The 11,827-nt window shown below is 39.7% G+C and overlaps 2 protein-coding genes across 3 annotated transcripts in view; one reads left to right on the forward strand and one right to left on the reverse strand.

The window, feature by feature from the left end:
• LOC306836655 (uncharacterized protein) overlaps nt 1-8,830 on the reverse strand; it is an 82,978-nt gene extending 74,148 nt beyond the window's left edge. For both annotated transcript variants that reach the window (XM_079363843.1, XM_079363841.1), the window contains exons 1-2: nt 8,678-8,830; nt 8,203-8,262 (exon numbers count right to left, since the gene is read on the reverse strand). The gene's annotated coding sequence lies outside the window, so the exon portion shown is untranslated. The remainder of the gene's footprint in view (nt 1-8,202; nt 8,263-8,677) is intronic.
• On the forward strand, nt 270-7,636 carry LOC306836500 (urea transporter 1-like). The gene is made up of 10 exons (XM_079363616.1): nt 270-287; nt 2,454-2,566; nt 2,718-2,907; nt 3,110-3,238; nt 3,628-3,757; nt 3,827-3,886; nt 4,010-4,157; nt 4,411-4,545; nt 4,631-4,680; nt 4,791-7,636. Exons 2-10 carry the CDS (start codon nt 2,455-2,457, stop codon nt 5,037-5,039), a joined length of 1,203 nt encoding a protein of 400 aa, XP_079219742.1. The 5' UTR covers nt 270-287; nt 2,454; the 3' UTR covers nt 5,040-7,636.
• Nucleotides 8,831-11,827: the final 2,997 nt, after the last annotated feature.

Consider the following 11,827-nt stretch of genomic DNA (forward strand, 5'->3'; position numbering starts at 1 on the left):
TAGGCTGCCCTAGAGCAAAATGGTACTGTTCTGCCTGAGCAGGAAATATTTTCCTAATAAGCACATTCCTCTACCAGATTAGCTGAGATGAATACAGAGACGTTGGTCTTTGCTCTGGGCATGCTCCTCCGGAAATAAGACAATGAAGGGTGTTTTTTTTGGGGGGTGGGGGGGTTTAAGAAGCGGCTATGTGACATCACGTAGAGGGCTTCATACCTGGATGTTTGATAAAGTGCGCATGCCTTTTTTCACTTGAAAGAGTTCTCATTGATCCCCAACAAAGTGAGGTAAGACAAACAAAAACCCCTCTTCAATATTGATTCTGTAAGAAGTTGAAGGATGCACTTCTAAATGCAAAGACAGAAGGTTTACTACACCGAGAAGTGTTTTTGTATTAGTCAAACATATCATGATGTAACTGCTAGCCTCTATACTAACATTCTGTATCAGCTTATTAATGAATGAAACAGTCTAAAATGTTACAAAATCTTAGCTTTAACAAGTTCTTACAAATGTGTCCTTGCCTCTGCTTTTGTCTAAAGGAAAGGCGCTTAGTCATTCCTTGTACATTCAATCTGTTTTATATTTTTTATATATTTTAAGCCTTGAACCCAGTGTTTGCCTGGGTTTTGTAACGCTTGACTTGCACAGAGGCAGACAATTATCGTCAACAATGTGAGACTAACGAAACTCCCAGGGGCCTCCTTAAAATGCTCAAAGTAAACAAAACAACAATCGAATGATCCAGATTTTCTAAGCCATAACAACATGACTGTTTAAAGATAACAGCATACCGTTTTGAAGTAGCTCTAAACACATGCATAGTTAGATAACAGTTTATATAAGAGGTTATTTATTGTTCTTTATTTGTTCATACCTTCAATCCCCAAAAGTTTCTGCAGAGTTGAGTTCAGTCTCTTTTATTCCAGTTGATTGTTAAGAAGTATTGTAGCACAGAGGAAACAAGGCTAGCGACAGATCTGGGAGATCAAGAGGTGCAGTGTTCACTGAACAACATAAACACAGCCAGGCTTTCATGCAGAGAAACTGGGGCTGGGGATGTTGACGATAACAGTGGGACGCTCTTTGGGAAGTCTGCTTTGATCGCTGCTACAAAAAAATGTATAAAAATAAAGACAGAAATAGAAAATGATGAGGCAAACTGACGTTCGGGTTTGGATTTTAAGTTGCTCTCTGATGGAATTGTTTTCCCCTCAGGGAGCAAAGGGAATCAGGTTCACCAATTTTATTTGTGAGCATTGAGGCGACAACTTGTCTGTAATTTAAGAGTAGCGAGGGAAAACTGGAAAACAATATATCAGGGTCTAAAGAGTACACAGAAAAGTCAGTCTGTCTCTTCATACCTCCTCTCAATCAATCAATTCTAAAGCTCTTATTTACCATACAGCCCCAAGAAATTCTACCTCAGTCAAATATAGTTTATTTGAAATGTTATTTTACAAGTATGCAACAAAACAATGATGATCATGATTAAAATGAATAACAGTAGTTATATTAATTATGATCATTCAGAGCACTGTGTTAGATTTAGTTAGCATTTTGTAATTCACATTATGGGAGTAATCTGCTAACAAGTTACAGCATAGTTTACGTTTTAGTAAATAGTGTGAGAGGAATTTTACATAATTTAACTGGGGTTCAGACTTTCTGATTGATTAAGGAATAATACCCCTTGTGCCTTTGATTATAAATGTTTTAAAATGCACAACATTGAATAATTCTTTCCATTTTCTTCCAACAAGGACCTACTCTTACTTGATGTGGCACACTTGTACACAGAGAGGGACTAACAGGCGGAGCACTTCATAGACTATCAGTTGACATCGACATAACATGACTAAATTGCGCTAACAGCAGTCTGTTCATCTCTCAAATTCAGTATACATCTGTGTTGGTTTGTTTATACATTGTTGCGTCACTTTTGCTCATCTGGAAATAGGCTCCAGACACCCAAGCATATAAATTCAGCGTGACTGCATGGTACTGGACATCGCATTAAAGGCCCCTATGGTTCCCCAAAGCTTCCCAAAGAGCTGCTCCAAAACGCCACAGGATACGCAAGGCTGATGCCATGCATTTACATTACATGCATAGTCAAAAGTAATTTTAATTACTGTTAGTTTAATCAGGGCTTTACTCATCTATAACCATAAACAAGCCTACTTAAACAATACAGGTGTTTTTGTACATTAATAATATGACTAACCAAGGCAAAATGCAAATCAAAATAAAACATGAGAATGGGGGTTCCAAGTGTCCATAAACATGTTTGACATTATGGGTCGCACATTAACCCGACCAGCATTTTTGCTCACATGACGACCCAAGCCAAAGGTATGTAGAAATTATTCCACACTGACTTATTTAGTTGTCTGTTGACTACTCATATTTTGCTTAATTTGTTGACAACAACTGACCAATTCTGAAGACAGTATGGACAACAACAACCAGCCTTCACATGATGAAAGTCCAGTCCGCTCCTTTTGCTTCAGAGCTGTTGGGCTTTTTACTGGAGACATGAGACTCTTCAGAGAATGGGTGAAAAGTAAGGGGTTTTTTTTCATCTTCTTCTTAGTAACATGTCCATTGTAATTTAATTCATTCAAATGTATTAGTGATTTTGTAGATAATTCACTGTCAGTCTACAGTTAACATTGACAGCCTATCAAAATAAATTCCTTTTCTATATACTGCAGGACAGATTTTGATTATTCAACTGATGGACTGGATTTTCCGAGGGGTGGCCCAGGTCATGTTTGTGAACAACCCTCTCAGTGGGGTCCTCATCACATCCAGCCTTTTCCTGCAGAACCCCTGGTGGGCTCTGAATGGTCTGCTTGGCACCCTTATCTCCACTGTATCTGCAATGTTGCTTGGACAAAACAGGTCTGACAGCGTCTCCTTATACTTATTTGACTTCATCAAAGAAAATGAAAACATTTTCCTCCTACTACAAGCCATTATCGCTTCCACTTGTATTCCCTGGGGCTTCACTTTCTTTAGCTTTCCAACTGTGCAATTTTCAGTTTGCCTTTCTTATAATTGTGTTTTGCACTCATGTTGACTACATCTGTCACACTCGCATCAGGGAAGCCATATCAGCCGGTTTGCATGGCTACAATGGAACATTGGTCGGCATGCTGATGGCTGTTTTCTCCGCCAAAGAAAGCTGGTACTGGTGGCTGTTACTGCCAAATATGTTTATGTCCATGTTGTGGTGAGTGTTTGCATGATTTTCATCTAATTGATAAAATGACATTCACTTAGTAAGAGGCAAAATCAACAGCATGTAGCAATTCACACGTTAAATACCATTATTGCTCCATTTTGTTTGTCTTTACTTTTTATCAGAAAATGACAAACAAAAAAAGAATATTGTGCAGAGCGCAGAGCTCCAACTTTGGAGAAATCCAAAGGTTGAGTGGTATGCTAAATCAAGACTGGATGATGGATTCAGCAAAAAGTGAATACAAGTAAACAGTGGAGATATAGCTCCACCCTTCCCTTAATCTGGACAAGAATCAACCTGGGCAGGGTCTCAATGTCCACATGTAATGGTCTGCCACTCCGTCCAATCAGTATTACATTTCCTCTTCCTGTTTACAGCCCGGTGGTCTCCAGTGCTTTATCCTCAGTAGCCAGCAAATGGGACCTCCCAATATTCACCCTTCCCTTTAATATATTGGTGTGTCTACACATTGCAGCAACAGGAGCCAAACACCCCTTCTTCCCAGAGGTACAATGCAGCCCTGCTATACGCTTTAGTTTGTCGTATCAAATGAAGCTCACTTCACTGCAATTTCAGGTGGATTTCCAGCCAAATCACCTTCCTCATGACTCCATCCAAAGCCTCAATGTCTCTCAGGTAGAACAGGAATCTATTTGGAAATCTTAATCTAAATTATTTTGCCAGCTATATTGCTTCCTCCATAAATACAGTGCACACATTTTTTTAAACTTAAGTCAAATGAAGGCTTTCTATTTGCAGCTCTTTCTGTCAGTGCCAGTTGGTGTTGGCCAGGTGTACGGCTGCGACAGTCCTTGGACAGGAGGGCTCATCCTTCTAGCCCTGCTGCTTTCCTCACCAACTATCTGTTTCCATGCCATTTTGGGCTCAGCTGCTGGCATCCTGTCTGGTACAGAGACTCTCTCATTTGCATAGAGATGTGCATAATCTCTGCTGTGGCTTGAGTGACAATGTTGGCTCTTTAAATAGAACCATGGCATTGTTGTGAATCACCCATCTCAATTTTCTTTATTACATAGTGCTGTATAGCCAGCATATGTTCACCCCATTATTATTATTTTTTTCAAATTAGACATTTGTGCTTTTGTCTCCTTGTAAATCACAAATTCAAATCCTGAGCGCTTCTCTCATGTGTGATACAGGACTTGCTCTGGCAGCTCCCCATAAGGACATTTACTCAGGCTTGTGGGGATATAACAGTGCTCTATCCTGCATCGCCATTGGAGGTGTATTCTATGTCTTAACATGGCAAACCCATCTCCTCGCTGTAATTTGTGGTGAGATTTGCAAACATTATGAACACTATCCTGCTGTACTTGAAATATTTTTGTTTAAACTAAAAATATATATGTTTCTTCCAAGCTCTTTTCTGTGCATTCATGACAGCTGCGATCTCAAACCTGATGTCCATGGTATGTCAGAAACTTTTCTCCAGACTTAAACTCCAAAAACATCTTCTGAGCACCCAGATGTGCCTCATATCTTGTGTCACACTCTCCTCTCCTCTGACGTCCCCTTTCAGCTCGCATTACCGGCCTGCACGTGGCCTTTCTGCCTGTCAACTCTCATCTTCCTCCTCATTTCCTCTGAGATCCAAGCCATCTGCAGACTGCCTCTGTCTGTGGTCTCCTACCCTGAGGAAAATCGCCGCTACCAGAGACAATTAAAGGCCTCGGAGAAAACGCAGCACGGTCAGCCGAGCAGCAGCCAAAAAGAGGCTCAGCAGAGGGAGAGCAGAGGGTCAAATATCCACTTGGTGGGGCTGCAGTGAGTGAATCTATGTCTTGCCATAAAGCTGCTCCTAGTCCTTTGTGGCAGTGACATTTTTGGAAATTAAGGAATAATATGGGGATATACAATTATGCTGTTTCCTCTCTTATATAATCATTGTTATATAAAATGGCTGGTATTGCATAAAACAAATAGAAAATATTTTTTATGCAATATAGCTTGTCATACCAGCAGAGGGCAGCACTATCCAAGAAAAGATAGAGTCACTGTTGTATCATAGAAATCTATTAATACTGAGGAAAAAAATGGAGCATTTTTGAATGCAGGGATACGCTTATGTAAACTATCATTGTAAGCAATAATATAAATCATTGTGCATGTTGTCTTGTGATGTAACAGGACTAACTGGAGCTTTAGTGGTTACTGTGAGATTCAGCAGATTAGTTCATCAGTACAGACAATGAGCCTTAGAGGAGATTTCATAAAGTGCTCCCCAAGCAAAAACACCCACTTCTCTGCCAGGCAAAACCCATCAATGCCTTCTGTGCACAAATCTGTCCTATTGTTTCCTTGTTTAAATATCTCCATTTTTACTTCTTGCTGTGCCTCTTCCTCAGTTTGTAACCACACTTATTTGCCTCTTTCTTTATCAGTCTCAACTTTATTTGGGCAATTAATTTTTTCTTCAGCAAGAACATTCTGAACTCTGTGAAAAAAAAGCTACTTGGACATTAGCTGATAAAAAAGAAGAAAAAAAAGATAAACAACCCTGTCTGGGTCTGTCTGCATTTATATGAACATTTATAAAATAGTGTGTCATTATTGCCATCTGCCTGTCTGGTTATCTGGAGCACAGAGGCACAAGGCTGCAGTCTAGCCAGTGCTACACATAACAGTCACACTCCCAGACATGTGTGGGTGCTGCAGTACATCGGGGGAGAAGGTGCGAGACGAGGGTTGGGGAAGAATTTGAAAATGAGACAACTCGTTTTCTTGCCTGGTGATAAAATATGACTTGTTATGACAGATTTTTGAAGTGTAATGTTCTTTTTTGTCTTACAAATCAACCCCCAAAAATCCAAATCATTTTGACTTAATAGTCTAAAAGGCACAACAGATGAAATGCTCCTCAATTCTCTATTATTGTTTGCTCTTATCAAATCTAACCTGCAGGTAAAAGTGACCTTACACAGTGGGTTTATCTGTGGCCTTTTACGAAACATTGATTCATTCGTTGACCTTTGAAGGACAGGATGAGTGCTGGTAGTGGGACGGTGTGAGCTGAGGTTGTGTCACTTCCCCTGTGTCAGTGCCGTGTGCTCGCAGCAGTGCGATTCACCTTCCCAAGTCCATTACAGGAGGTGCCCACTGTTCCCACAAAACATAGCAGGGTAGAAAGAGGGATGGGGCTGAACCATTAAGGGACAAAGCCTTACCACACATTCACATAAACCTGCATGCATGCAGAAAAAAAAATACTATTTATCGACTTCTGTGTCTGTCAGTGAACAATAGCAAATCCTATGTTACAGTATTTGCAGGGGTATTTTATAACAGCTGACAAATGTGTTCCATATCAAGACGAAGAAGATACCAGCAGCACTAACAATGGTGAAAAGTGAACTGTAATCAGAATGATCCAATGGAGTACACGTTGATATAGGTCATTTATCATAACAAGAACAGAGAGTTGTAGATTTGACACAGTATCATTACATAAAAGGATATTGTTGGCATATCATTTCTGTTACATATTCCTAAATATGTTTGATCCATTTTGCATAAGTGTGACAAATTTTGGCCGACAGCATCAATGGGTTTTCAGAAAAGATCTAAGGCATTAGGCATACATATGTTCACAAAGGACCATGTTATGTAAGATTCCCTGACTGGTTTGTCAGAGAATCTTACATAACAAAGATAGTATGGAGCCTAATGTGTTGCAAATTCATGAATGCAAAGTGTTTATAGTGATGGAGTGACCTGGACACCTCCCTCCAACAATCACAGATGCATATCAAAGAGATGCATTTTAATTCAAATTATCAGACCAACAGACATATCCTCCACCTTTAACAGCACTGTGAAAGACAAGAACGTATATTTTATATAAGAAGCAACGCTTTCTCACTCTACATGCTTACGGCACTCATATAGACAGACAGTCAAATGAAACTCAGGCAAGCTTTAAGCTTCCCTTAAATTTCCTGGCGTTAATGGAGTGGTGAAAAAAGCTTCTTTGGGGATTTATTTTAGATTCTGCAGGGGAGGTTGCAAACAATGAAAAACAGCAGATAGATATATAACATAGTTATAGCTAATGTGCTCACTTTGCTACAACCTTATTTATCACACGTCAATGTTGAATTGCACATTTTTCTAATATTGTGCAAGCCTAAAGAAAATGTCCAAACATGATGGTAAATCAGATTGCATGCATACTCTTACTCTGCATACTGTTACACAGCTTTAGGTATCTGTATATTCGTTTACATGCTTTTAAAAGTACTACTTTATAAACCTGACCTATAGTGATCATACTTAGGTCTGCTTAATGTACATATAATGTGTCACAATTTTCTGTAACTCCTATTTGTACCACTCTGTTCAATGACAATAAAGTTGACCCTAAATGACGTTACTGGAGTTTGTTTCTGCATTTGTTAGAGAAATTGAAATGTACATTCTGCTTTCTAAACCTTAACGCAGGGTTTCACAAGATTGACTACATTCTGTTAATTATAATGATGTGGATTTGTTTAGTGTTTATTCATTTCATTTACAGCTTAAATAGATAGCTAAAGTTTAGAGATTGAAACTGCAGATATGTGTTACAGTTCCTACAGCACAAGAGGAACAAAATGTCAACGTTATGGCACTCGAGGAAAGGTCAGAGCATCTGTCTCCCAAACACTGCAGTAAATGCCATTCATCTGTATCTCAGGGTTTATATATGAACATTACAGGAACATCCAGAGCCAACTACATTTACCAGTTTATCACAGCCACATTAAAAGGAACTTCAAAATCAACAGCACAATTCATTAGAAATAATTCACCCCAATCTCCATCGTAAAAAAGGTACACTGTGAAATTGAAGCCAGAGAAAAAAAATCAGAAAACAGATTGTTCGCAACCAAACTAAGGGACATTTTGTCTCTCCTTCAGCTCCTATTATGAACTCTGTCAAAAACTTTACTTACTTGTGTCAGGTGAAGGTCACTGTCAGCAGCCTCCTCTTGCCTGTTCTCTAGATCTTTGAGCTGAAAAACACACATACAAAGTGGACTAGTGGTTTTTTTTGCATTGTAAAATTTGAGTTTTGATGATGTAAAAGTACTCGTTGGTAGTCATGCTAAGCTAATATTAACACAGGCCTCTCAGCCAGCTTGATGCTACTACAAGAGTGGCTATTTTGACATTAGCACATGCATGCGTGTGTGTGCGTGTATTACTTTAGAAGTCACAGGGTTGCCCTGTGAGAAACTCCATGTAACTTTAAATCAACAAGATGACAACTAAGATAAGGACTCAAAAAACAGTCGGCACCACTGCACCTTCTAAGGCAGCCTGTTGACGTTGCAGGCATGTGTTATGTTAGGGTGTTGATGGAGGAGGACCCAAGTGCAGAAAAAAATAAAGATTTATTTCAACAAAAAGCCAAAAGAACAAACTTACTTAAATAATAAATCCAAAATGTCTGAAAGAGCCACGAGGAGAAAAACAAAGTATTCCACGGGAGTAGGGCGACAACTGACAAGCAACAACAGCAAACTTCAAACTACAAAAGGCACAATACGAAACAATGAACGGACACAGAAGGTATGAAACACTGAGACGAAATAGACATGGGGTAATCAGACACAGGTGAGACTAATATGACAGGTGAGGACAATCAGGGTAATCAAGACAGGAGGGAGACACAGAGGGGCAGGAAACAAGACAAGACTGAAGACAAGAACTACAACTTGAAGGTTTCTGAATGAGCGCTGTTTTCCCACTCGACGTGTGTGCATTTTACATTCTGCATTCTTTGTGTGTATGATGCATGCGTGTGTATGAGGCAATGTGTGTTTGTGTATGATGCATGTGTATGTGTGCGTGTCTGTGATTTAATGTGAATGATGCAGTGTGTGCATATGATGAAGTGTGTGTGTATGTTTCTGTGATTGATACATGTGTTTATGATGCAGTGTGTGTTTGTGTATGATGCAGTGTGTATGTTTGTGTATGATGCATTGTGTATATGTTTGTGTATGATGCATGTGTTTATGATGCAGTGTGTGTTTGTGTATGATGCAGTGTGTATGTTTGTGTATGATGCATTGTGTATATGTTTGTGTATGATGCATGTGTTTATGATGCAGTGTGTGTTTGTGTGTATGATGCATTGTGTATGATGCATGTCTGTATGATGCACATGTAGGTGTATGTGTGTATGTGTGTGTGTATGATGCGTGTGTATGATGTTTGTGTTTGTATGATGTGTGTATATGTACGTTTGTGTGTGTAAGATGCATGTTTATGATGCGTGTGTGTGTGTGTTTGTATGATGCATTGGTGTGTGTGTGTATGATTCAGTGTGCGGTTTGAAAGGTTTTTTTTAACAAAGGGACTGTCACCATGGACATCGGGTCAGGATGCCATTTTCCAACAATGAGACAGGACAGCAACGCATCAAAGACACGTATACGGCCGAATGACGCTGTCCCATCAATTACGTAATTTAAGACGTCCCCTTTGATAAGTTCCATCCTCTTTGATACGTCAAAAAACATGTCAAACCAAGGTTATAAGGGGAGGTGGTTTCTGCCAGTAAAGTCACTTCATCACTATCTCATGAAGAAGTGAGTCAGTGCTCTGTGACCCTGGATCCTCAGGTCCTCGGTGGAGGCAGGAACACCACCCCTCCAGTGCCTGTAACACCGGAGACTAACTTGCGCTCTGGGGGATATAGGAGAGCCAGGTGTGGAGAGACGACACACAATTTGGAGAGCGGTGTGGTGATATTGGTTGTGTGTGCGTGTGTGTTTTTTTTATGATTATGATTTTGTTTCTTCATGCATGTTTAGATTGCTTGGTTTTGTTATTTTAGCTTGGACTGGGGATACTGGTAGTTATGTTTTTCGATTAATTCAGAAGTCCTACAGACTCCTAGGCCATCCTCAGAAGTCCTGACTCGTACACCACAGAGGCCCTGCTGACTCCTGCATCTTCGTCAGAGGTTCCAGTCTTGCGTCCTCATCAAAGACTGATGACGCTGACCTTATACTGAATAAATATTGCTGTTCCTAGAATAAGTCTTGAAATTGGTTTCTTTTGCCAATGAATGTTGACATTAGTTATGGGGACGAATCTTGTGAATAAGAATCAATGCATAAAAATAGATGTTCACAAGTTCAAGTAGCAATTCTCCTTATAAATAGTAGTCCTTAGCTGGGTAAAATAAAACAGCAGAAATAGAAGAGGCAATGAATAAGGTATCATCATTTAAACTTAGGCTACTTACAATGCATTTTACCATACTGCATTAAGCAGACCAAAAGGGAACTTTTCCTATGTGTTTCATTACATAAGCCTACAGCTTACAATTAATATTTGATTACCAAAAATGAATAAACACATTTTTTAGTCTTACAGCTTAAGAGGGCACAAAAAAAACAAAGATTTCACAGATTTTAGTTTCATATCTAAGCAAAAGAACGAACAACAACACAAAAACATTAAATGCAACAAGTAAGCCGTACACCTTCCCACCCCCTGACAGCTTGCTCCTTTAATTAGAGTTATCATCTCTGAGACTGACAGCTAACTTTGTCTGTGTTTCTGTGAGAGAGACACAGCTTGGATGTGTGAAAATCTTGTCCATACAGAGTCAGACTGTTCCCGTGGGCAGGAAGAATGAGCGCTGTGTAAGAGCCTGCTCTGATTCACCCTCTCCTGCTCAATCTGTGAATAGTATGTAAGAGCTGCGATCTGGCGCATGACGCTCCCGGCTCGCCATGTTTCAAACCAAATATGTCTGTTGTTTCCTGTAGGACGAAAGGAGAATCCACAGGAAACTCCATCCCTCATTGGTTGTACAAAGAAGCACAGCAGAGGAAGCGTTTCCATGTATGTGCTCCCTGTGACACTGGTTTCCGCACGGCTCCACTGCCAGCTACACAGTCCTTGCTGTGGAGGAATCTGGTACTATGATCTGGAAATAGATATAGTGACTATCTTTCAATGGGAGCAAAAGCAGCATTTGAATGGATGACTTGCTTAGGTTTTTTTTCTTTTTTTAAATGTGACCTTCGTGTGGTGATCATTTTTACATCCACAGGAATATGTGGGTTTGTTGGCTATTCCTAGATGTTTCATGAGCTCCAAACAAGCACTCATAAATGTGACCCTGTTACTTCCCTTTGATATCTTATGGGTGAGGAATTGCACTATTAGGTGGAGGAAGGGTTCAGAAAAGATGGAGGTTTCTCTTTCTGATACCAAAGATTATCGGATTATTTTGTCTATAATTATTTTGACTATTTAACCTTTCACTGTCTTCTCTTTTCCTGCCTGTTTCATTGTATATCTAGAAATAGAGCCGGGCTGTTGTATGCCTCCGCAAGCCAGTGAAGCTGCAGCTGCATTGCAGTAAATGAATGAATCAAAATGTGAAAAGAAAATGTTTCCTATGTATTGGTGATATTTCACACTCAGGAAGATAAGACTGACATGACCATCACCAACATCGTTTACAATTAGACTTGAGTTGAAGGGGACATTTGTTCCCATTGTTAAGGGGTGTTTCAGATCGTTTTTGTGCTCAGTGAAGTTGAAATCAGA

Source organism: Symphodus melops (genome assembly GCF_947650265.1).
Source record: "Symphodus melops genome assembly, chromosome: 16".
Classification (NCBI taxonomy): domain Eukaryota; kingdom Metazoa; phylum Chordata; class Actinopteri; order Labriformes; family Labridae; genus Symphodus; species Symphodus melops.

Coding starts and splice junctions, on each gene's coding strand:
- LOC306836500 (XM_079363616.1), top strand. CDS start 2,455: ATGGACAACAACAACCAGCCTTCACATGATGAAAGTCCAGTCCGCTCC. Junction 2,567..2,717: donor CTTCAGAGAATGGGTGAAAA/GTAAGGGGTTTT, acceptor TATATACTGCAG/GACAGATTTTGATTATTCAA. Junction 3,758..3,826: donor AACACCCCTTCTTCCCAGAG/GTACAATGCAGC, acceptor CTGCAATTTCAG/GTGGATTTCCAGCCAAATCA.